Source organism: Amblyomma mixtum, chromosome 2 (assembly GCF_055824585.1).
Source record: "Amblyomma mixtum isolate Tamu chromosome 2, ASM5582458v1, whole genome shotgun sequence".
NCBI classification, from domain to species: Eukaryota; Metazoa; Arthropoda; class Arachnida; order Ixodida; family Ixodidae; genus Amblyomma; species Amblyomma mixtum.
In genome coordinates, this window is record NC_143013.1 from 34856330 (window position 1) to 34880582 (window position 24253).

Sequence of the window (24253 nt, forward strand, 5' to 3'; positions counted from 1 at the left end):
TAGGTAAGGCGTTAATATAAATTAGAAAGAGCAACGGCCCCAGCACTGATCCCTGTGGAACACCAGAGGCCACACCGCAAGGATCAGAGCTATGGCCGTTAGCAGTTACAAATTGTGTGCGGTTAGACAAGAAGCATTCAATCCATTTTATGACGTTCGGATCAATGTTAAGTCTGCTTAGTTTCAGAAGTAGTAAACTATGGCAAACAGTATCGAAAGCCTTGGCGAAATCAATGAAAATGCAGTCAATAACTAAGTTAGAATCAAGAGCTGAAAACAAGTCGTTGGTAAAGGCTAAAAGTTGAGTTTCATATGAATAGTTCTTTCGAAAACCATGTTGATGAATACTGAAAAAAGAGTTACTCTCAAGAAAAGTTATTATATGGCTATAAATTACATGTTCCAGTAGCTTGCAGGGAATGCTTGTTAGTGAGATCGGTCTGTAATTGGTAGGGGAATGAACGTCACCTGACTTGTGCAAAGCAACCACCTTTCCCACTTTCCAGTCCTCCGGAAGTTCACCACATTGCAAGGACTGCGAAAAAAGTTTTGTTAACAATACTGCAGAATACGCTTCAGTGTTTTTTCAGGAATTTCGGACTAATATCATCGATGCCTGGTGAGGAAGAAAGCTTAATTCCAGATATTAATTTGCATATACCGGTCCAATCTAAAATGACAGGATCCATACATGGGTGATCAATCTGAGACACAATAGGAAGGGTAGAGGGAACGTTTTTCAAAAAGGATGCTGAAAACACCTCATTCAAAACAGTACAACAGCTTTCCGGAGGAACGACAGATTGATCAGCAGCGAGTGATTCAATCTGCGTAGTGTCATCACCGCGGACAACATTCCAACATTCAGCATTTCCATTGCTGAATGTTGTGACTGGGCTGCTGTTACGTGGCTTTCATCAGCACTCAATGCTTGTGCTCCAGCTAATCGTTCATAGCCTGAGCAAAAGGAAGGTTTCCCGAACACGACTCTTTCCGTTTCTGTCCGTTAGAAGTTCATTATGCTTCCCATTTTCTGCTTATTCCGATACTTCAGCTCACTTTTTTCACTACCACCATTAAAACACAATCAGTAACCGGAGTCTTGAAAGGCAACATCGAAACTTAAAGAAACGATTAGGTTTGGTTTATTTGGGTTTAACGTCCCAAAGCGACTTAGGCTATGAGAGACACCGTAGTGAAGGTCTCCGAAAATTTCGACCACCTGGGGTTCTTTAACGTGCACCGACATCGCACAGTACACGGGCCTCTAGACTTTCGCATTCATGGAAATTCGGCCGCCGCAGCCGGGATCGAACCCGTGTCTTTCGGGCCAGCAGCCGAGCGCCGTAACCACTGAGCCACCGTGGTGGGTTTAAAGAAACGATTAAAGCGTATCGCGCTCAAACGCCGTTTTGGCGTGGGACGAGCCTGTGCTCTATGTAGTCTACGGCCTTCATTCATGAAGAGTGGCAGCAGTGATCACTGCTCGCCAGTGCTTGTTAGCTCCAACCAGATACACGTCTAGGTGTTTCCTCTATAATCATTTTTTCGTCTGTGCTGTTTTTTTTTCTTCAATGTAGAAATGCATTCTAGATTTTCAACACCATATTATCGCTAGAATGTACACAACAGAGCTCATTTGTGCAACAATCGAGGTCCGAGTTCAACTGTATTACTGTACGGACTGCCAATATCTCTAAAATCCTACACTACATCCTTAGCTAGGTAGACAGTAGGGCAGGTTATCGATGTAATCCGGGTGATCTCGGATGAAAAAGTAGTTGCAGACGAAAAAGACAGCCTAGACGTAATACATGCGCTTCTGAGGGCAATCGGCGGGAATCAATTTTCTGCACCACCGCACGTGGCACGCGTGTGTAGGAATTTTTTTTCCCGGTAGCTTATGTCTTTAAACAGCATTTCTCGCCCGTTTCTGCTTTTATTTTTGGAATGTATTACACCATTCTATTTCAGTGTGGTAAGTAGAGGAGTCAACGCACTGGTCTCATGTTCCACACACACTGGGATACGCACTTTTTATATAGGCGAGTTGTTTCTATCAGATACCCGTATTTTTAGCCGCGATCACCACGCGTGCATTGATTATTATTTTTCGATCAATAAACCGCAGGAACGCGGGCTTGATATCCGAGGATCGAAAATGCCGAACCGCTCGATATTGATATTACGAGATATCGTTGTTCCTCGCTTTGCGTAACGTTAGCGCCGCCGGACCAACATAAAACGCGACAGAAAATATTGGCGTCTGGCGGCAGCGTCATCATACACCCTGTGTAAACACGGGGCACCAAAGAACTTGAGCAAACACCGCGATCGCACGCCACCACGGCAGTATAAACAAAAGTTGATGCGTGCGCATGCGGTGATCGTGGTCAGCTGCTTTCATAAACACAGCGGCTCGCAGAAAGGAGAGGCGGTGAAACGCTGTTTATTGCTTCATCTGGCGGCAAACGAAAAAAGGAAATAAAAAATCTTGCTATCGCTTACCTCATTGCACAAAACATTCTTGTTGATTGGTTAACGGGCTGCGCATACAACTAGAACGAGTCGGTTTGCTCGCCGCTGAAGCGCAGCTTGGGAAGAAGGCTGGAAAACGCACTTTTGTATATGTCTCACGCAAACCAACGAGGTATACGAGATCGAATTACGAAATGGTTGGGTATATTCGGTCTTCGAATTTGGTTGGTCTTTTTGAGAGATGTCAGTCATCTTGCAAAGTTGAGGACGCGAAGAACGTGTTTTCCCGCGACCACATAGTAGCAAGACCAACAGAGCCACCACGTCCTCCCCCCCCCTTTCCCCCAGAAAAAAAACAGCTATTTGATGATACGCACTGCAGCAGATATAAACTGAGATATACACAAAGGCTTCGACAATCTACTAAGGCTTACAGATGTGACATATAAAGTATTATTTTCAACAGAGCACGCAGAAAACGACGAGGACAAAGACGAGAAAAGACAAGCGTTAATATTGGATGCCACACACGGCGTTCCAACAGGTATGTTCATTTCATGGAAAGTATCGTCGACAAGATTCCATTCTCATGTGGCCGCTCCTACGTTGGCCAGAGCGGGCGATGTGTAAATGGCCGACTGCGTGGGCATGCCAATAATGTACGACGGATGTGTGAAACTGTTGTGATTCACTGTCGTGACTGCGATTTCGAGGGCGGCGGCTACTGTGCTCCTGATTTCGAGAGAGGTGTTATTACATACAACTATCGTATTCAGATCACGAGAGAGACACTTGAGGCGCTGGAGATAGATAAGATGGGTGGTGACTGTGGAAGCGCCCCTTCAGTCGCTCTCTCGCAAAAGGCGATTCGGTATTCGTGTTTCAACCGCCGGACTACGTGACTTTGGTGTTGCAAGCCATTTGTTATTTTTACTATTCCGCCCTTCCAATCGTGTTCCACACATTTCGACCAATGTTCCGAATAACAATTCAGTTGGAAGTTAACGCTTGTCTCTGTCTGCTCGTCTTCGTCCTCGTCGTTTTCTGCGCGCTTTGTTGACAAGAATGGATTACGAACTAGCTCGAACCCATAATTTATTAATGCAAAGTTATCCAGAGTAATTAGTACTGAGTGTAGTACCTGAGAACTTGCGTTCCATCACTTGAACATCCCCCACAAAAAGATGGAAAGAGGGAAACAAGAAAACGAAAACGATGAGAGAGAGAAAACTTGTCCTAACGGAACGGATTAGCAGCCTGATTAGAATATGGTTTCAGTCATGGAATCCGACACATGTCAGAGGCTGTACTTTGCACAGGCTTAAGTCACGCCGCATTTATCATACACTTCATTATTCTGGCTGGGCTTACCGCTCCGGCATAACAGCCCGTGGCATTTGGGGGCGCTCATGGCCAGAACGACTACCTTTTGGGCGGGTAGCTTATGGATTATTCAAAATGTTTATGTACAATATACAGGCTGGGGCCGCAAGCGCTTTGGTGGCTGCATTATTTTTTTAATAACTATTCTGAATACGCCGTTTGCTTTTGTTTTTTCACCGCATGCCACCTCACTGCGAGGATTCAAATTTCCAATAAGCCCCAGCAAGGAAGTCCACTGCCTTCCTTCGGTAAATATGGTCGCATGCTTGAAAAAAACAAACAAACACCGTAGTAATAAGAACTTTACTGCAGTAAAGTCCATCGGAATGCATGTGTAATCCTTTTTATACATACTCATGCAAACTAATGTCTCCCAGACATTGGAGAGAAACCAAACATGAACCAATAAGATCTACAGGAGAAGTGTTAAAGCATAAGTTAGAGAACTTTCACGTAAGTCGCTATCCAAAAATTGCGCTTTTATTACGCATGCAGCGCCACTAAACGAGGCCAGACAATGATGGCCCGCATATCACGAACGTAATCGCAGACCTCTCTCAAAGCCCAGCGCTAAGACATCTTTCATTTGTACACTACCGATATTAAGGGCGTATTGGAAGAGGCAAGGTGTCATGGTCTTGATGCTTGACAGCATACACACGTAAAGATCCACGCCCAGAACATCTCCACGTGTAGGTACACTCGCCAACGGAAGAAACTCTTTAGTCCACGTGCACTGCCTCGGGCGCATTTCGTGCCTCCCGATAGCATGCTTTCATACTTTTTTGCTTCTTAACGGTTGCAAATGAATGGTGCGAGTATACGTGTGCCAGCCGCATGTTTTTGAGCTCTCTCCTCTCCGCCATGACGCAACATGCTCCGCGAGGCATGTTGCGGAAGATGTATGAAGATTGGTGGCTCCTCATCAGATGACGACTAGACATGCCAGCGGGTAGAATAGCTCACCCGTTTTGAAGCTCTTCATATTAGATTCATGTACTCGTGCGGATGTCGTCAGAGTGCATGTGTATCTTTTTTTATTTTGCCTTTTGCCTCGAGGAAAGAAAGCCAAGAAAACAACTCTGCAGTGAAGCACACAAAACACAAATGCGGTCTCCGAATTTTTTTGTTTTTGTTTCTCTCGCATTAATGCTCCTTCGTGGCTCCTGTCTTTCTGCGCCGCTAGCTACAGCTGCTCTTGTCGGGACTATCGCGATGACCAGGCAAATAAAATAATAAAAAAATCAGGGATTCGCGCAACACTGATGTCGAGCAGCAAGGGGAAAAAAGGAAACAAGGGCAATTATGCACCGGCGGTCGTTATTCCGCCGTCCAACGACGTCTCATTAACGAGGGTGTGCCGGCGACGACTGTACAGCGAACGAGCGCGTCGTTTCCGCCGCCCATCTTCTCCTCTGGGATGCATGGCGCTGCGAGAACCGCGAGGGTTCCCCAGAAAGAAGCCCGCGATTCCCGCGAAGAGCAGCACCGTGCTTTCCACCAGTGCGCGAGTCCCGACGAAACGAGAGGTAGTAGCGTGTGCGATGGCTCTGCGGGGATGACGATAGTGAATGAAGGAGACTGGTTGGACGGAAGAGAGCAGAAAACGACAAGAAGGTTTTGCCTTTGCCTAAGTGACGACAGACGGGAGAGACGCCAGGGTCGGGAAAGGGCGTTTAGAAAGTACCGTGTGTTGCTTCCGCCCCTCCCTTCCCTCCCCACTTGCTGCAAGGAAGGAAAAGACAGCCGGAGACAGCCCAACATGACGGCACAGTGGTGGACTATAGTGGTTCTGGCGTCCACCTTGTTTGTGGGAGTGCAGGGTTCGATTCCCTGTGCCGCCGCGTACCTTGCGGTTATCTAGTGGGTACAAGCTTTCCCGTGACTCGTTGCTGGGACTTCTCTAGGATGAAGGAACTTAAAGTTCTTTTTTTTAATCCTACAAGAGGACACTTCAAAAGTGATGAAATACTTAAAAAGTATATATATATATGTGTCCCTATACTTCGTGCTTACCAAAAGAATGTTAGCCATGGCCAAGCTCTCCTTACACCGTTAAAATTTAATCGTTCTCGTGATGATTCACACGCACGCACTGAGCCTATTGCTGAGAACACGAATTATCCGGCCATCCTGGACGACATTTCCGGCATGATGTAGACAAGGTAGTCTACGGTTATGACAAATATAACCAGTGCCGCGAGTTGAACTTCAAAAATAGCTTGGTTACATGGTCATCAATAAAACATGGTTTGGTTTGGTTTGGTTTGGTTTGGTTTGGTTTGGTTTAGTTTGGTTTATGGGGTTTAACTTCCCAAAGCGACTAAGGTTATGAGAGACGCCGTAGTGGAGGGCTCCGGAAATTTCGACCACCTGGGGTTCTTTAACGTGCACTGACATCGCACAGTGCACGGGCCTCGAATTTCTCCTCCAAAGAAATTCAGCCGCCGCGACCGGGATCGAACCCGCGTCTTTCGGGCCAGCAGCCGAGCACCATAGCCACTGAGCCACCGCGGCGGCAATAATGGTGCTGGGCTAGTTGATAATTCATACTTGGTGGGAAGACAGCGCAAAAAACGACAACCACAGGGGAGGACAAGACACAAAAGAAGCGTTCTTTTGTGTCTTGTCCTCCCCTGTGGTTGTCGTTTTTTGCGCTGTCTTCCCGCCAAGTATTACATGGTCATGACTAGGAATCCCTAATCTTAATAGTTTAACCTTCAAGTCCTTAAGACTGTAATTGCCGCTATTATGCGCCTGGCGTAGCATTTAAAATAACTTTAACGCGTATGGTTTTAATTACTATGACTGAAATACAGCCTTTAGTTGTATACTAACATGGTTGAAATAAAAGCTACATGCAACATGTTTATTGCAACTGGCGCTGTTGTGACGCCACACGAGTGAGGAAAGAAGAATCGAGTTGTAAAAAGAAAACCTGAAAAATGTCGAGAGAAGAATAAATGGTCGTGTCTCACTTTTCGTTTCTCAAATGAAACGATTCTTGGCATATTAAACATTAATTTCTGTCGCTCATCTGTTTTTCTCTCTTTCAGCTTTAATTATATCTGTGTTTTAATCCCTTTATTCACCTTATGTATACTGCCTAATATGTACTGATATCGAGAATATACTAGTATATGGCATAGACTCTATATAACATATAAAATGCCCTCAGACACCTTACTTACAGAATATACAAGCATATTCAAGGCAGATACGATCTGCGGTATCTGCGATCTGCGGTTCTGGTTAAGCGCCGGAACAAACCTAGTAGTTCTGAGCACTATATACAAAATAAGCACGTACACGCCTGCCAGTTACCACGTTTGACGTCTTCAACGAAGTGCTCCCTAACTGCCGACTGGGCAAGAATAAATATCATTGCGACACATTTTTCTTCGCTGTAACGTTGTGTGCGGAAAGAGTTTGTGCATTCTAATACACCTTGTACTTTCTATCCGCAACACTGCAGCTAGTGAAACTGCATCCATTTTGCAGAAAATGAGTGAAAGCTTTCGTCGCTGTCATCAGTGATAGTACCGCAAGAAATCATGAGCGCATCTTAGCTCCATAAAATGAAGTACCGCGAAGCGTTGTGATGCAGTGAGCTTTCACAAAAAGCGGCGCCAAGCGCACCCAGAAGCCGGTTATAACACGCCGGTGCGCGCAGTAGCGGGCTGACGCCGTTGCGCGGAAGATGCAGACTAGGCGCCGACAGAAATCGCTGAGCAAGGGTCGACAAGACGCCCAAGAGGTTTCACAACGGAAGAAAGGCAGGGAATCGAGCAGGTGTTGGTGATCGCCGGCCGTTAGCGTCTCATGGTTTGTATCACCAAGACGTTACGTTTGCGGGAAATGTACCATCAGCAACGATTTACGTTAAACAGGCAGACGTCGCGTTAACGCTGACTACATGCGGAGGCTGTGCAAGGAAAACAATGAAAAAATCCACGCGGAGAGCAAATGGTCTAGTCACCACAGGAGGACTTTATAGCGACGGGTGTTTTTGACTTAACGATAATTGGGTCGTTCAATTGACTAGAGCTTAATGTTCCGTATTATACTGCCTCCCCACCCTTGCGTGCCATTTCCCTCTCAGTATCAGAGGACACACTGATACTGTCTTAAGCAAGAATATTTCGTCACGCAGGCGTATGGCGTTCAGGCAGTTTTCTTGTCAGTATTCCGTCTTCGCGGTTTCAAAATGAAACTGCTCCTTTATAAGAAAGCTAACGAGGCTTAAGAAAATAATATAACCTGCATATGTATAGATCCCTATTTTAGTAAAGCTCCCCTTTTTTAAACGGGCACGCTGGTTTCCGCTTAACTCTTGCCCTTCCTGCGGCTAAGAATAGGACGGACTGCGATGAAATAAACAGTTGAAAGCAATAAACAAGGGGTGTGCGAATAGTACTTTTTTTAAAACCTAATCGAATGCGAATAGCGCAGGCTTGCTATGGAACCGAATGCGAATAGTGCAGCTAAACATCGAATCAGATACGAATCGAATATTTTTACGATTATTCGCTATACTTCTGCAAATATTCCTACACAACATTTACTCCTACGAAACAACTAAGCGCTGGAAGGTACCCTGTGGTGCGGCTTTGTATCTTATCGAGTTGTAGCTAGAGCTGTAAAAATACGCAACACCCATCTCGCTTGAGGGTGCGCGACACCGCCAGTATTTCAAGTCTATGATCGTCATGTCGTATGCGCAAGAAAATTAACTAGCGCCAGATATCACTAGATGAGAGGGGCGAGAGCTATGCATGAGCAATAGCCTCCGAGTCCAGGCATCAAGGCAGGGTCTGCTACACCTGCCTGAAGCCTGCCACACCGCCCATTCTTGAAGGCCATGTGTGAACATTACGAACGCTGCCGTATGAAAGGACTGATCGGGACCTGAAACCTCCATCCCGCGCAAACCAATCGCGGCAGCATAGTCTTTGGTGTCGGAGTGGGTACTAAAATCCACGGCTTGCCTTATTTCAAATTGATGCCAATTATTCGAAAACTGTTCAAAAATTTTAGACCATATTCCATTCGTTTCCAGAAACTTTAAACATACACTATTTCATTCGTTCAGTGAATCGAATAGAAGGATATTTGTTTAGTATTCAAAAAATTCGAATATTAGCGCACCCCTACAATAACTCATAGAAGCAAATACAGGTGACTAGCTGGCTTTGCTGGTACGCTTCCAGTAATGCATCCCAAGCCTCAAACATAGCATCGTAGCGGTTTTCTTTAGCGCATACCAAGTTGGCTTCTCTAAGATGCACGCTGTCACAGCCACCGCACAGAGTAAAAAAAGTGCTTGCAGTTCCTTTTCTACTGTGCCCTTTTAATTGTTTTAGCTTATTTTGTTTGTTTTTTGTACCCTGTTCTTACGTTGTTCGCAAGTCTTCGCACGTACAATTCATTTTGCGCAAGCCAGTGGCTCTAATATTTACCCTACCGACTGTCACGCCAGATTCAGATATTGACCGACAAATTCGGAAGTCAGAATAGCCCGCGAGATGATGGCCTAGTGACCAGCCAACCAGGAGCAGACTAGACAGAGGAGGGCCTTCGTCATTCTGGGCTCCATACTGTTTGTGTGCATAGCACTTCACGGCAGATATATCACTTCTATCGCATAGCCTCTGAATAGCTACGCCATACCAAATGGTCACAACAAATTCAGAGGGCACGGCGGTTGATTTTTCTTGCCGCTTTCTTTCTATTCTTGGCAGCACACAGTCTGTTCAGCGGTTCAATTGAAATAAACGACGCGTGACTTTGGCTCAGGAGGAAAGAAAGCAGAATGCATCCCAGAACAATCGCCGGCTGAAAAAGTGTACGGTCGGATTGGTCGATCTACTCCGCTGTCTCACGCCTTCTTTCCACCACGCGATATACAAGGCTGAAACCTCCAGCTTTTCTTCCTTTCAATCCTTACGACCATCCCGTAAACTGTTCTTTCGTATTGTACCATCGATATTATATGCTGCCACGATTGCCAAGGAAAGCTGAACGAAGGCACACACACACAAAAAAAGACTGGAACGTTTTAAGCACGAGCCTATATTTGCTTGAAAATGGGAGAAAACTACCACAAAACCAAATTTAAGTAGCTAGAGTCTCGCTATCTCGACAACATTTAAGCTGGAAATGCATGGCGACATCATGAATTTCTTTTTCTTTTTTTTTTTCTGACAGTGCCCTGGTGAGATCTGAGAAACGTTCGAGTCCTTCTCGTAGTACAACGCGATTCCGGTGAAACCAGGAGTAACTCATTAGCATAAATCCGTGTGTACTCATACAGCTACGCTGGAAAACAGCTCGACTTTCTCAGAATCCAACCTGCCTGATATTTTCTCCTGCTCTCTCGCGCTTTGCGCAGATTAAGAAAAATTCGTCCTCCTCCATGGCTGGGAACTGGCACAACCTTCTAAGATTGAATTATTTCCCTGAGTGAAACCTACTCGCCTAAATATTTTAGAATAAAAACATTCCGCGCAAAGGCACTGTATTGGCGTTACGCTGTGGTACACATAGAGGATAAAGTGAACATCAAGAGTAGCTAATTTTTGTTCACAATTCACCACGATTCAAATGCAGGTTACCACCGGCCGACCTCTCCACCTTTCCCTCATTAAAATTCCTTTCTCTCAGAGCAAATAATGCAAAAAATTTCTCGGTATTTCAACATTATGGCGGGAATGTGAACGGGAGTGTGAACGTGACCTGTTCAATTACCAAGAAGAGCGCGCAATCAATGAAAGAAGAAAAAAAAGAGTACGGGTCGATGAGCGGCGTTGCGAAATCACCTCGTCGCACTTCTCGGGAACTACGCATTACAGATTCCGTGTAATCGCAGGAACGATATCTTTATGAACTCGCATTCCTCGTTAATGAAAAGATCCGCAGCTGCGTGTAAGAAATCAGCAGCGATTTTCTCGCGTTAAGAAGCACGAAATTTGTTGCTGGGCAGTGAAGTGTTCATTGTGGCTTAAGAAAAATCCAATGAAAGCAGTTTTAGTGAAATCAACTTAAGTGCTCATTTCGTAACTTTTCTCTTTGTTCCGGGGACAGTCGCTGCAGCAGCGGACGCACCAGCAATAGCGATATACGCGGGAACCGGCTCATAATAGACTGAAGTGAGCAGCACACAAAGCTATAACTTCGGGATACACATTTCATTCTTCTGCAAGGAATATTCAGGCGACGACTAAAGTTTAAGTTTCTTCTTTCGAAGACATGTGGGCAAACACACTATACCTGTTTACATTTTTTTTTTTTTTCTGTGCAGTTCTGAGCAGAGCTCCGCCGCGAAAAAATCTCGCGGCGCACAGCTTATAACCTCACACTGACAGTGCCAAATAAGCCCTAAGCATGCTTTACCGGTTTTCGCCTTCTCAGGCATCCATGCCAGATTCGTCATCAATCACTTCTTGGCATGAAACAGAGACTCCCGCGGCGCATCTTACGCGAAAGATGCCAGAAAATAGTGCACAGATGGTGGAACCGGCTAAACTGACGTAGGACAAGACAAAGAGGCAGGCGCACACACACACAAAGCCACTTTGTCTTGTCCTACGTCAGTTTCGCCGGTTCGAACATCTGTGCATTACGAACCAACCAGACCAGCAATTTACTCTATTGAACAGAAGACAGTCAGTGCGCATTACCGAATACGTATAGTGCTCTTCGTATTCCAGTTTGATTTCTTTCCGGAATTCGGGCCCAAAAATTAAACGACATTTATCGCGCTCATATTCTGGTACAAATCTGGCTATTCAGTGAAATATTCCTGAATTCTGGTTCTTTGGGCTCATTGTAGAAGCAAAAGACAATTTACTATGCCAGCACTCGTTTATGCTCGTGACATAAAATGCTATATTTTTATGGTCACTGTTGCATAAACATTAAGGAAAGGATAGGTTTCACCATAAAACTTCATAAATATTTGGTTCGGAGAAACTTCTGGTTTTCGCCAAACCAGATACTTTTGTATCTCATTCATTAGAGATATTTCGTCGTCTCCAATCCATCCCCTGCTAGCACTTCCGCTTCCGTGCAAGACCTGCCAGTCCTTGTTTGCACATTGTGAAAACTTTCTTTCAATATCACAGCAACCATTTTAAACAGGCATGAGTCTTAGAGCAGGACGTGGTTCACGTTGGTTTGGCACTTGGTACGATGTCGCCAGTAAGTCGTCAGTATACCCATGTTCTGGGCCTCTCACTTTTGAAATTCAGGTCTTCAAATTAGGTCGCGTCATGAATAACAAGCGTTAAAAGAGGTCTAATTTCACCACTGAACTGGAAATATTCCTCTGGAATAAGAGCAAGATACTAGATTTTTTCGCACGCAGTGCTTTTTTTTTTTTTTAGGAAAACTGAGTTCCTTACATATAGAAGGCATCTTTTTGGGAATAAATTTGTTCGGGGTGCAAAAAAAAAAAACAGGTAAAACAGGGTTTCAGCGGGAAACTAAGGGCCCTAAATATTGTACGAAAATTAGGTCCTTCTTGCGCCTATATATGATAAGTCATAAGTACCCCCGCGCTAATTGACTGCTAAACCAGATACTAATTATTGCTCGCGCATTAATAACTGCAGCAAGCAGGGATGAGCAATCGCTCGCTATACTGCGCCCGAAATTAACAAATTAGTCCCCAAAGCAGCACTCTGGTCTGTAATACGTGCCGTAGCGGAGGACTCTGGAATAAAGACCACCTTAGGCCTTTCAATGTGCACCAGGGCAACAAAACATGAGGTAATGAAATTTTGTGCTCATTGAAATTCCGGCTACCACGAGCGGGGGCCGGACCCGCTAGCTCGAGCACGACGGCAGAACGCTACAGACGTAGGTATTGTTGCGGATTTATCACTATTTATCGTTACTCTTTTTATCTGCAGAAGTGCGCTAACTCCAGAGCGATGGACGGGACATGATGAACATGACACGTAACAAGTGAGCGTGAATTTTCCTTTCCAGAGATACCTGCTCAGATAAGCGAATGTGTGGCTGTGAATGCGTAAAATGATCTTGTCTGAAGCCTTGTTTGTTTTCTTGCCTCCTTTCTCTTCGCGTTCGTCGAACTGAGACGCATAAGTGTACTTCATCGAGAAAAAGATCCTCTAGTTGAAAATTTGCGCTTCGTTGTACCGTGTTTTTATGTTCCTCGTGTCCTGTCCCGAGTTTTGAAGTTTTCGCACTCTTCCAAAACAACATTCCGAACAAAGTGGCCCCTTTCAAGCATTTATATGCTGTTTTATATTCTTCGGGCATTAGTGTACAAAAATATACTGTCGCTGTCCAATGAAAAGCGAGCAAGATAATTGCAACGGGACCAGCAAAACGAGAAGATTCTCGTTGAAGGAGACTGAATATTTAGCGCGTTTAATTTTTACGTCGATGGTTCGAACACCGCTATGTAAAAGTTTTAACCAGCCCCGCCTGTATCTCATCTCCAATAACTAAATTTTTTGTCTGTGCCTTCGCGTTAATTCCTTAACCAGAGACTTAAAAATGACAGTTTCGCTAGCTTTTGAAAAGAAAAAAGACATCTGGCAGTGACCTCCCAACTTTCATCGGCACTTCGCTCCCAACCAGGACACAAAGAAAAATTGGTCGCGAAAATACACACGCACATAGGAGACATCATACTCTAGTGCACTTGAAAACAAACGTCGGAATGGCGTCGTACGTACCTGATTCATGCCTTGCCAGTGACGACGAAGACGACGTGGTACGTGCTGCTTGTCACTCGTATAAACACTCGCACACACACGTAACAAAAGAAGAACAACGGCGAAACACACAACGCCACACAGAGCTGCTTTGCCTACCGGTGATGAATATACGCCTACACACTTTGTCTACGACTCTAGAACCGCGCACATCAAATATAATCAACAAATTAACGACTAGCTGCGCGCGCGCGCGCTCACGCCTTCGGCGACATTCCGCTCTCTTTCCTCCGAGACGAGCATCCCATCCACGTCACCCTCCCCACTCCCCCACCCTTTTCTGCTTCTTTTTGCTTTTTCCCCATTCGCGCCTTATCTCTCACGTCCTTACGCAGCGAAGTGCGGTCGACACCACCGCCGAGATCTTGCGGCCGCTTGTCGACCCGGCATCCTTGCTCACTGGGTCGCGGCTGATTCGTCGCATAAGCTGAGGCTGTCGACGAGCTGTCGAATCACAGGAGCCGACTACGCAGCAGGAAGATCCGGTGGGCCGTCGCCTCCTTTTGCACCGGCGAGCGCTGTCCGTCATATCGACTCCCGTGTTCCGCTCGAGAGAGGATCTCTCGACTCAGACTACCATCAGCACTGAGCTCTGCGTGTAGGCGATGATGACGATCAGGAACACGACGAGCAGGATGAGCACGAACCCCACGGCGACAAGAAGCATCATCGAAGCTGTTTGGCGCTTTGCCCGAAACGGGAAAAGCGACCTGTGAAGTCACGAATTGGAATAAAGGGAAACAGAGTGTGAAGCGATCAGCGGTTACACCTCAACATCGGTGATAAGGATTTCCGTCTGCTCGCAACAGACCTACTGTCTGCGTTGTTTATGCTTTCAAGCAAGATTCCAAGCGGCTACAAAGTGACAGCCTTCAACTGAACAGATAGCTTTTCCTTTGTGATATGGCGGCTTGCGTGAACAGTGCGCTGTCACAGCGGGGAAAAGGAAAGTTCGATGAGTCAGTCTTGAAAACGCTGGACAGCCTCCGCTGACGTCAGCCTCGAAGCAAAGCGGAGTCGTTCTGCGAACTGCTTACTGGAGGTTGGTTGATCGAGAGGCGCTCAAAAGTCGATGTTGTTCCAAAGCCTTTTCTACCGAGAAGATATTTCCGCACACGCTTTCCCACTTTCCAAGAGAGGGAAAAAAGAAGGCACACTCCGTAACTTCGTTGCGTAAGATAGTCCGGTTCACGTTGCGACTTCCAGGCCTTGACGACAGTAAAATGGTGCGATTAGACGCGTTCAAGAAGTGCCGCCGATGAAAAGGAATCAGATACCTCAATAAGGCGAGTCAAAAGTTTCTTCGCACTTTTCCAAAGTCCGACTCGTTGCACTGTAGCAAGAGTGATTGTTATCTGGCTTCGGTGCTGCTGACGACGTTTCGCGCAGGGAGTGGAGTGAGAGAGAGAGAGAAACAGGAGCGAACGAAGAGAAGAGCGAAAGTGAAACGTCCAGATGTATCTTCGAGGAAAAGCAGCAGAGTCCGGGGTGGCGCTCGGCGCCGTGCGGTGGGGCAACTGGTTGCGCTAGCGCCGTCGGAGTGAACGAGACCCGGGTCGGCCTCCAAGGTGCTGGAGTCTCTGCCGCCGGCCGGAGGAGGATGAGAGGGAATGAGAGAGCTGCGTGCAGGTGGCGCTCCCTGTCGGCGCGCACGCGCAAGCACGCCGCGCGCGCGCACCCGAGCTCGGCAGGAATGCCGGCGCGGCCGGAGGGCGCTATGCGAGTGTAGTATGGAGGTGCGAAGCGAATGGAACAGCAGTGCTTGCATTTGAACATTTCACGAATAGCAACTGGGGCCAACAAAACGAGTGAGAAGCGCGACCGCCTCCCATTATGCGTTGAGAGGCAGGGGAGGAGTGAGGAAGGGTGCTAGTTATGTTGGGTTCCACAGCACTTGTTCTGCAGAGGACTCAACTCACCGGATGATCCGATTATGTTGACGATGAATGGTGCATAAAAGTAAATGAAATCTTGCGCGAAACACATAATTAATTATGGCTATATTTCTATGGAGGCTAAAATGTGCATAACTACTTAATAATATATTAAAACATGGTTATCCAACCTTGTGTTTGGCGCATCATAGCCTCAGTTGCTTTTGCGCCATTAAAATCAATATAACTAACTAACTAAAACATGGTTAAAGTTGTAGTGGTTGAATTCATGTTTAAAGCTTCATGTGCTGCACTGATGTACTGAAAGTGTTTGAAACGTTTTGAGAAGGATGCTGGCGGCGAAATGCCGCACACTTCCACAGTGGTTTGCTTTAAATTACATTTTGATGTTCAAATCTTCTGGGACAAACAAAACCGGACAAAGAAGCGCAGAGGGAAAGTTCAGTTTGCTCTTGCAACGAACAGACAAAATGCCTCTGGTGACAAAGAAAACTCCTGTTTCTGAAAAACATTGCCAGCTGATTGACGCACTACAGCACTTGATCTTCTTTGAACTTTCGCCTGGGGCTCCTTGGCGGAACTGGGGACAGGTCAGGTATGTTGGGGGACGGGCTGGCACTGAAGTTGGGAAATGGTGCAGGAAAAAACTGGCAGGATGATAATTCAACCTGTTGCTAGAAAGCTGCGATACCAGTTGTGTCTACCCTTGACGATTACTTTGATTCTCTTACTCTAAGCCGAGTATTCACATACGCGACATGATTTTTCTGGATGGTGAAGGTGGGATGTTTGAAACAAAGGCGCAAAGGCGCCTGTATTGTTGCATCACATTCATTTATTGTCTTCGTCCCATATGCGCCTTTCTGTTTCAAACATGGCTACGAACGAGCTAGCCCAAACCAAAGTATTTCTAAAGGTGGGATGTGGGGTGGGTAGAGGGCGGGCGGGCAGCGCCCTATTTATGTGGATTGATGGGGAATTGGGTGGTTATTCTGGAATGAACTGGCTTTCCCACTGCTCTCTGCATCGATTTCGCCGTGACTTTTAGTTCCGCTTGTACATGGGCTTCTCGTGGGTGGTAGGCGAGTGCGTTGTGGATGGCGCTTTGTGGGGTGCAGAAGTACGGAGTGAGCAGGTGTGGTGGACCTTGGATTGAGAATTGGCAATGGCTGGGTGGGCAGCCCCTCAGATATGGGTGGCAGCTGGTGTTTGGTGCTTTTGGAGGATGGAGGCTTCGCTCACAGAGGCTTCACGTACACAACGCCGACACTTTCCAAAAGTGCCACTGGTGCTGCATCGAAGCAAAAAAGACCTGTGCATGGAACTCACCGCAAAGATAAACCAGTGCTATATCTGGCGTCACTGTGATTTTTTGCTAAGCTGCGTCTATCAGTGGTGGTGGAGGTAAACGAAAAAAAAACGCACTCTTGCTTCCTATTGTTGTTAAACACTCAAGCAGTGAAGGAAGAGGTCTGGCATTGGCATAACTTTATATGGTGGCGGTGAGCATGTGGTGGAAATCAGCGTCAGGCAGCGGTGTCACACACAGTCCAAGTCCATATTTCCGTTTGCAGACAGAGACCCATGCAAGAAGTCGTGACAAAATACTGCACCAGGTTGTCCAACTCCTACTCTGTTCAAGTGGTGCGATTTATTGCCGTGTTCTGGCCCCTACAACCACACTATCAATTTATAGTGTTTGCATGCTGGTCGCATCATGAATGGCACAGTCTCAGTGAGTCATGGAAGTTGTCCACCAGAATCAGGCAGTACCTCACGCGTTGTTCTAGCTCCTTTAACGCTTGTTTCCTATCTTTATTTATTTTTTCTAATGGCGGATGCTTGGAACGACACCCGGGTTCAAACCTAGTGCTTCCAGCACAGAAAGTCGTAGGGCTTTCAACGCCATCGAGACCTGTAACAACCGGCACCAAATCCCGGAAAAATGAGCCCGCTAAAAATTTCTAAGCACGTAAAAACCATTCCTGTTGCCTAAAATTAGAACAGAGGGCCCCCCCGCGCAGTACCTCTCGTGGAGCGAAGTTATTCCGGCACCGCTAATGCCCAGTTTTACAAGAGCTACATAACAGAACAAAAAAAAAAATGCGGCCCTAATGATCCGAATGAGAAACAGTTTGCATTCCAGGCACCAGTCACAGCAGGAGGCCGCAAGTAAGATAGATTTTTTAACGCTGTCATTAACAAGCCCTTGCCTTGTCTCTTTCCGCTCTTGAACACCGCTCGCAGTTGCAGCGAGAATGTTTCGGAATTTTAAGGAATAATAAAGAGAATAAATGATGCACACGGAACGTTTAAATGCAGGTCATTTAGTATAATAACTTTCTCTTGCTTAACCTGATAGCTCTAACGCTCGCAATAAGATTCGTTAAGCCTAAGCGTTGACAGTTTCAGTGAGGCTTCGCTTATGACATCGGCTAATGATGAGCGAGCACATCGAGCACCGGGAATGTCCAGTTACTTAATTAAGATCTTACGGCCGACGCTGAAGATTTTACGGTAGCTTCCAAGGCTATATAGCTAAATCAAAGCTATAACAACTTTCGCTGCAAAATTGAAGATGTACCCACGACACACTGGGCGCTACTGCTACTGAAGTAAGCGTATATTCCCACTGAATTTGCTTGCGATTGGCAAGGGATTACAGCGCATTTATTCTGATCGTCTGGTTTCAGGATCTGTCATAGTGGTTCACGTATTTCGTCGGAGGCTTAGGTATTCTTATGCAAATCACACCTGGATAGTATGAATAATCTATCTCACGCCCTTACCTGCGTGATTAGGCGCGCGGTGCCCTCTACATTTGGTTATGTGTGCGGCGTACGCTATGAGAACCTTAGTGACGCTTATTAATGGCGTCTTCAGGAAAAAAAAAATGTGTCGTCACAAGTTAAATTCACTGACTGGCTGGATGGAAGTGACGTCACCAGAATGGAGCATTCCCATTGGCTGAAGAAACGTTACGTCACCAGAGGGGAATGTATGTCACTTCCGGGCAAGGCATTAACAGCTTCTACTGCTATCGCATTGCCAACACATAATATAATTGCGTGTCCTTGCAAATTTTCTTGTTCAGGCGAGCTTGGACGCGGCTTTTTATTTAGCGTAGCTTCGGTGTGGACGCGAACTTGTTGGCACAGGAATCTGCCATGAAATTCTTAAAAACTAGGCCTATCCACTAAGGAAAACATAAGAAAAGCGCTCCAGAAATTTAGAGCACCGGATCGCGTTCTCGGAAGAGGCCCGCTCCGAATGACCAACGCTCCACCAACGAAAAGCGCTTCACATACGTGGCTGCTGCAGCAGCGAAAGATTCGGAGCTTTCGCAACCTTCCGTTCTCCCCTGTCTATAGCATTGCTGCCGACCACGCGCGCGTCGGCAACGATGCAGTCGGCAAAGGAGTAGGCGAACGAAGACGGCCCACACGCACAAAAAAGAATCAGAAAGAAGAAACACGACAGGGAAGCCAGTTCTTTGCACGAGGCGTATTTTCTCGCTGGCCGCGGGGCGCCTCCCGGCTCTTGCCTCGTGCGGTGCGCTCGCCTCAAAGGAACAAGGCACAACCAATCTCGCAGCCGGAGGGGAAAGGACGCGAAACGAGGCGCAGACGTAAACACTCTTGCCCGGCATCTGTCAAAACAGCGAAAGACGTTGAAGCACCGTGTTCTCAACCTCCTCCCTCTTCCTGCATTTCTCTGCCCCGAAGGCTGCAAGAAATATGTACGCTTCTTTTAGCGAGCCGGCAACGGCGCGGATGTGAACCGGTTAACGCAACAATATTTGCCGCCGGTGGTTCAAAGGTGGTGGCTTGCTTTTCATTTTTTCCCCCGAGAAAAATAGGCATAAAGCAAGCCTACAAGTGAGCTGGTTTCACGTCTCGTCGTGTGCCCGTTTCCCGCCCACGTCGACGCTTCTTCTTATTTATCTTCGCTTGGAGGGGACTTGAGGCTCTGTTGCGATGCGGCCGGCCTCCTTGACGTCGATATCGCCAGCCGACGTTTTTGAGAGCCGCTATGTATCGTATATGGCTTGCTTACGCTGTACGAAACGAATGGTATGAGCGCGACGCTCTCAGTGTTGATGCTTATGTTCTGTTGTTAATTTTGGAAAGAGTGCGCGTTCTTTACATGGTCTTGGTGCAAACCTGTATATAGCTTCACGAAACTGTATGTCTGGACTTTTTGTGATTGAAACACGAGATACTTGGGAAAATTGACGCACTGGGCTGTTGAAAAAGTACGTAGCAAAGGTTAAAACTTTTTTTTTTCAAGGAAACAATTCATTACAGTCGGCATATGGGCCGGAGCTCGACCTTTCTCAAGACTGCTCAAGACCCATGTCCTGAGAAAGGCCGGACTGCAATATTTACATACTTTGACGGAGACTGGCTCGCGCCGAAATGTCAATAAACACAAGTCTATGTTTGGTTATGTTATGTTATGTTATGTTATGTTATGTTATGTTATGTTATGTTATGTTATGTTATGTTATGTTAGGTTAGGTTAGGTTAGGTTAGGTTAGGTTAGGTTAGGTTAGGTTAGGTTAGGTTAGGTTAGGTTAGGTTAGGTTAGGTTAGGTTATGTTATGTTATGTTATGTTATGTTATGTTATGTTATGTTATGTTATGTTATGTTATGTGTGGTAGATGGTCCTTGGCGATCACAGAATGAACAAGGGAGGGGAAAACCTCAGGTTGCTTGAGCCAACGTTTCGACAAGGGGACTTGTCTTCGTCTGGGCAAAGCGTTCATCATTGGCAGGGATTAAATAGGGCCTTCGCTCCGAGGAGGAAGGCCCCGGGGGTGCGGAAGGAATGAGGTGTGAGAAGGGATGCGTGTCAGGAAGGGGAGGGAGGTGAATCTTGATTCGTTAAGCTGCAATAGTGGAAAAACTTATATCCGGGGGGTGTGTAATGAACAAAGGCTTTGAAGGGGCTGCGACGGGGGGGGGGGGGGGGGGGGGGGTGAGGCGCTGGGTGGACCTGTAAGACTCAGATACCACGCTGACTAATCCTCTTATCTGAGTCTTACAGGTAACGTTATGTTACGTTATGTTACGTTATGTTACGTTACGTTATGTTATGTTATGTTAGGATAGGTTAGGTTAGGTTAGATTTTGTTATGTTATGTTGTGTTGTGTTACGTTACGTTATGTTAGGTTAGATTATGTCATTTCATATGCTGTTATGTTATGTGTGTCAGTCTACTTTTGGCGTCGCCGTCGTCTAAACAAGACAGAAAACCAGAAGTAGAAGCAGTGGCTAGGTGTGATTAATCGGCACCTAGACTATTCGAAGTGCCGCAGCTGAAGGCTCCGGATTCATTTTGACCACCTGGAGTTCTTTAACGTTCCCTGACATCGCGCAGCACAAGGGCGCTTTTCCATTTACCCTATCGAAATGCGGTCGGTGGCCGCGGCCGCGATTCTCTCCCGTCACCTTCAAATGAGCTCAGCCCCCTAACTCCCAATCCATTAAGCCGCCGCGGAGGGTAGCTAGAGTTAATAAGGTAGTACGTAAACATGTTGCCTATATATCGGGAGTTTTTTTTAATTATTTACCAATAGATTTTATAAACCCTGCGAGAGATATGTCGATGCGGCTAGTGGGGTGGATTGCACAGCAAGGCGGGCATTATGTAGGTGATAGAGCGCAGAGAATAAACGATTAATTAACATAAAATTAACTAATCAAGGTATTAGCTTTTGATTTCAAGGGCCAACATTACATTAACAAATTGAAGGCTGTCAACATAGAAGCTGAGTCCAGTTTTGAAATTTTCTTTATCGCAATGCATTTCGAAATATTTAACGTCAGAAATACACTTTCTTTTAGCTAGTAAGGTTGTCTTCCCGCAATGCACATTTTTAAAATGGCATCGCTGGACGTAGTATTGTCGCGGAAATCCAATTAACTGCTTCTGCGGCATAAAATAGACAAACAGCTTCCATATTTGCTGTATTAGAATTGCTAGGTATAATACGTATATATATATATATATATATATATATATATATATATATATATATATATATATATATATATATATATATATATATATATATATATGTCGCATCATACCCTTCAGGTGGAGCCTAAGTCTGATATCGCCGACCTTTGTCTGAAGCCTTCGTGGCCTTGCAAACCAATCCTCTGACCAAAGCTGAAGTGAAAACCAAAATGTTAGTGACCAAATTCACTTTTAGCCTAACTACGCTAAGTCGCCCGACACTTTGTTCCGCGTATCCATATCCCCCAAATTTTTTCTACGACTGCACCACTTGTTTTATGCTTTATGTGGGACACATCAGACTCGTCACATTTCGCTCAAAATATTTTTGTCGTGTTCGCAAAACGCGTTTTGAGCAAAAAAAATGGCATTATCGGTCTAGTGCATGGGAACAAGCTAGTAACGCAGCGATAACGCAGCGATAATTCAACAAACTCCTCACTTACGTCGCAAAAGTGTCGGAAACAGCTGCCTGAGTGCGTTGATAACACATGCGCGACGCTGTTGACATTCCCAGCGGCAGACCGGCGGCAGGCCGCCTACCATTAATCATAAACGCTCCACGGCAATACCTTTATGTCTTGCAGTTTGTTACGCCTTCTGGTATTGGGATCATCATAATATTAATGGCACCGCCACGGTGGCTCAGTGGTTACGGTGCTCGGCTGCTGACCCGAAAGACGCGGGTTCGATCCCGGCCGCGGCGGCTGAATTTTGATGAAGGCAAAATTCTAGAGGCCCGTGTACTGTGCGATGTCAGTGCACGTTAAAGAACCCCAGATGGTCGAAATTTCCGGAGCCCTTCACTACGGCGTACCTCATAGCCTGAGTTGCTTTGGGACTTCAAACCCCAATAAACCAATAATATTAATGTATAAGTGCAACTTCCTATTGGCTCAAAAATAGGTTGTTCTGAACCCGAATGTGATTTGTTCATAGTTTTCATTTTATTAATTTTTTAGGCACTGGATCTGTTCTAATGATGGTCATTACAAAAGCTCACGACAGCGTATTGGACGCCAATCAAAATTTCAGCAGCTTATTTCGAACCGCATTACTGCATTTGGACTAGTATTCTTTCGGTTTCAGATTCCGATTCATTAACACACTCTGGCTACAATGAAGGCTAAAAAAGGATGACAGCTTCGTTGAAATCTTGTTAGGTAAAGCAAAGCAAAAAAAGGTTCATGTTTGCACACACACACAAAAAAAAGCCCTCTAAGAACACCTATTGCAATTCGTAGTGAAGCAACGACCCTCTTTCGCAAGAAAAAGCAGTTTGCTTTAGGTAATTTGATACTTCAAGAGAACAGCAGTCCTTCCTAATACGTAGCAGAATATTGGTTCGCACAGCTGTTCCAAAGCAAGAGTCTTGCTTCGGCAGCGCTGAGCTGAAAAACAAAAATGGTACACATAGGAGGCAGCGTCAAATTTATTCGATACCCACGACAGAGAAGGCTCTTCTATCTCTTATACTCTTATAGCTCGACTCTTATAGCTCGCGGAAACCATTGGGCGGCCGGGAAAAGCTCTATGCGGTACAAAGACTTTTCTTCAGTTTCACTTACAATGCGAGGTCTTCATTCGCTTTTCCTTTCTCAGCCCCTACCCTCTTTCGTTTGCTTTAACAGAGAGAAATCCATAGTCCTTGTTAAGGGTAAAAAAACGTGCTTCTCTTTTGATGTTGCACTCTGGCGACTCTGTCGCGAGAAAGGATATGCGAGTCATTACATTAAAGGGTGAGCGGAAAGTAAAAAAATACGAGAACACAACAGGCTCTATATCTGAAACTTCGGACTCGATGGAACTAAGCATCGATATATGTGCCTTATATGGCGTCCCGGCTAAATTAAAAAGGAACTGCTTGGAATGGGCCAGTAGAATTTTGCCAAAAGGCGTCACCACCATGAGCCGTAGTGCCAAGTGCACTCACTCATTTTCGCACTCCTGTTTTTGCAACACCCTCTTCGAACGCGTTTAACATCATGGTACAGGTCAAACTAGCGCTACCAGTCTAGTAATTCAATTAAACTTACAAAGCCTGTCACAGCGAAGAATCATTTCAAGATTAAAGTTTTTGTTCCAACTTCTTCACGGCCACTCCAAAATAATCAATTCGCAATACTTACACCCGCGTTTCAAATACTCGTCTAAAACTAGCCATAGTAAAATACGTACTGCGTCAACCAGTCAGCCGTGTAAATATCCACAAGTACTTCCTGTTTCCAGATGCTATATCATATTGGAATAAATTGCCTGAAGATGCGGTGAAGTGTACGTCCGTGGAGCTATTTCTTAATTATATAGAAAAAATTGACTTTTCTGTTTCTCTCCTTCTCTTTTTGTGTTCGGATCAGAGAACATCTCTGTATTTTTGAATTTTTGTTTTTACTCTGTTTGATCACAGTGATGCATAGTAAACACTCCTGCATGGGCCTGCAGTATGTTTAAATAAACAATAAATAAATAATAAAAACTCCAAACCAACCCTTAAGAAGTTGAATCTGTCAGCGTTAGAAGTTAGCCCTCTTTTGAAACTCCACAAGCACTATTACAGTACGCACGCATCCATTTCGGAGCCTCATTTTTTTTTTTTTTGAGCAGCGTTCCTTCGACGCTCCTCTACCCCCCCCCCCCCCCCCAGCCACGTCATGCACCCTGTCACGTGATTCGGCGTGCCAACCACAGAGCAGTGATGTACCCACACGCTCTGACTGCTGCGCCG

The 24253-nt window shown here is 45.7% G+C and overlaps 1 protein-coding gene across 5 annotated transcripts in view; it reads right to left on the reverse strand.

The window, feature by feature from the left end:
* LOC149358957 (cubilin-like) overlaps window positions 1-24253 on the reverse strand; it is a 250411-nt gene that overhangs the window by 128246 nt on the left and 97912 nt on the right. For 4 of the 5 annotated variants that reach the window (XM_089571129.1, XM_089571126.1, XM_089571128.1 and 1 more), the window contains exon 1: window positions 13569-15167. The exons of the other annotated variant lie outside the window; for it this stretch is intronic. In XM_089571129.1, the coding sequence (XP_089427255.1) occupies window positions 13569-13577 (9 nt within the window). In that variant the 5' untranslated portion in view covers window positions 13578-15167. Of the gene's footprint in view, window positions 1-13568; window positions 15168-24253 lie in introns of those variants that run through there. 5 annotated transcript variants of the gene reach the window in all.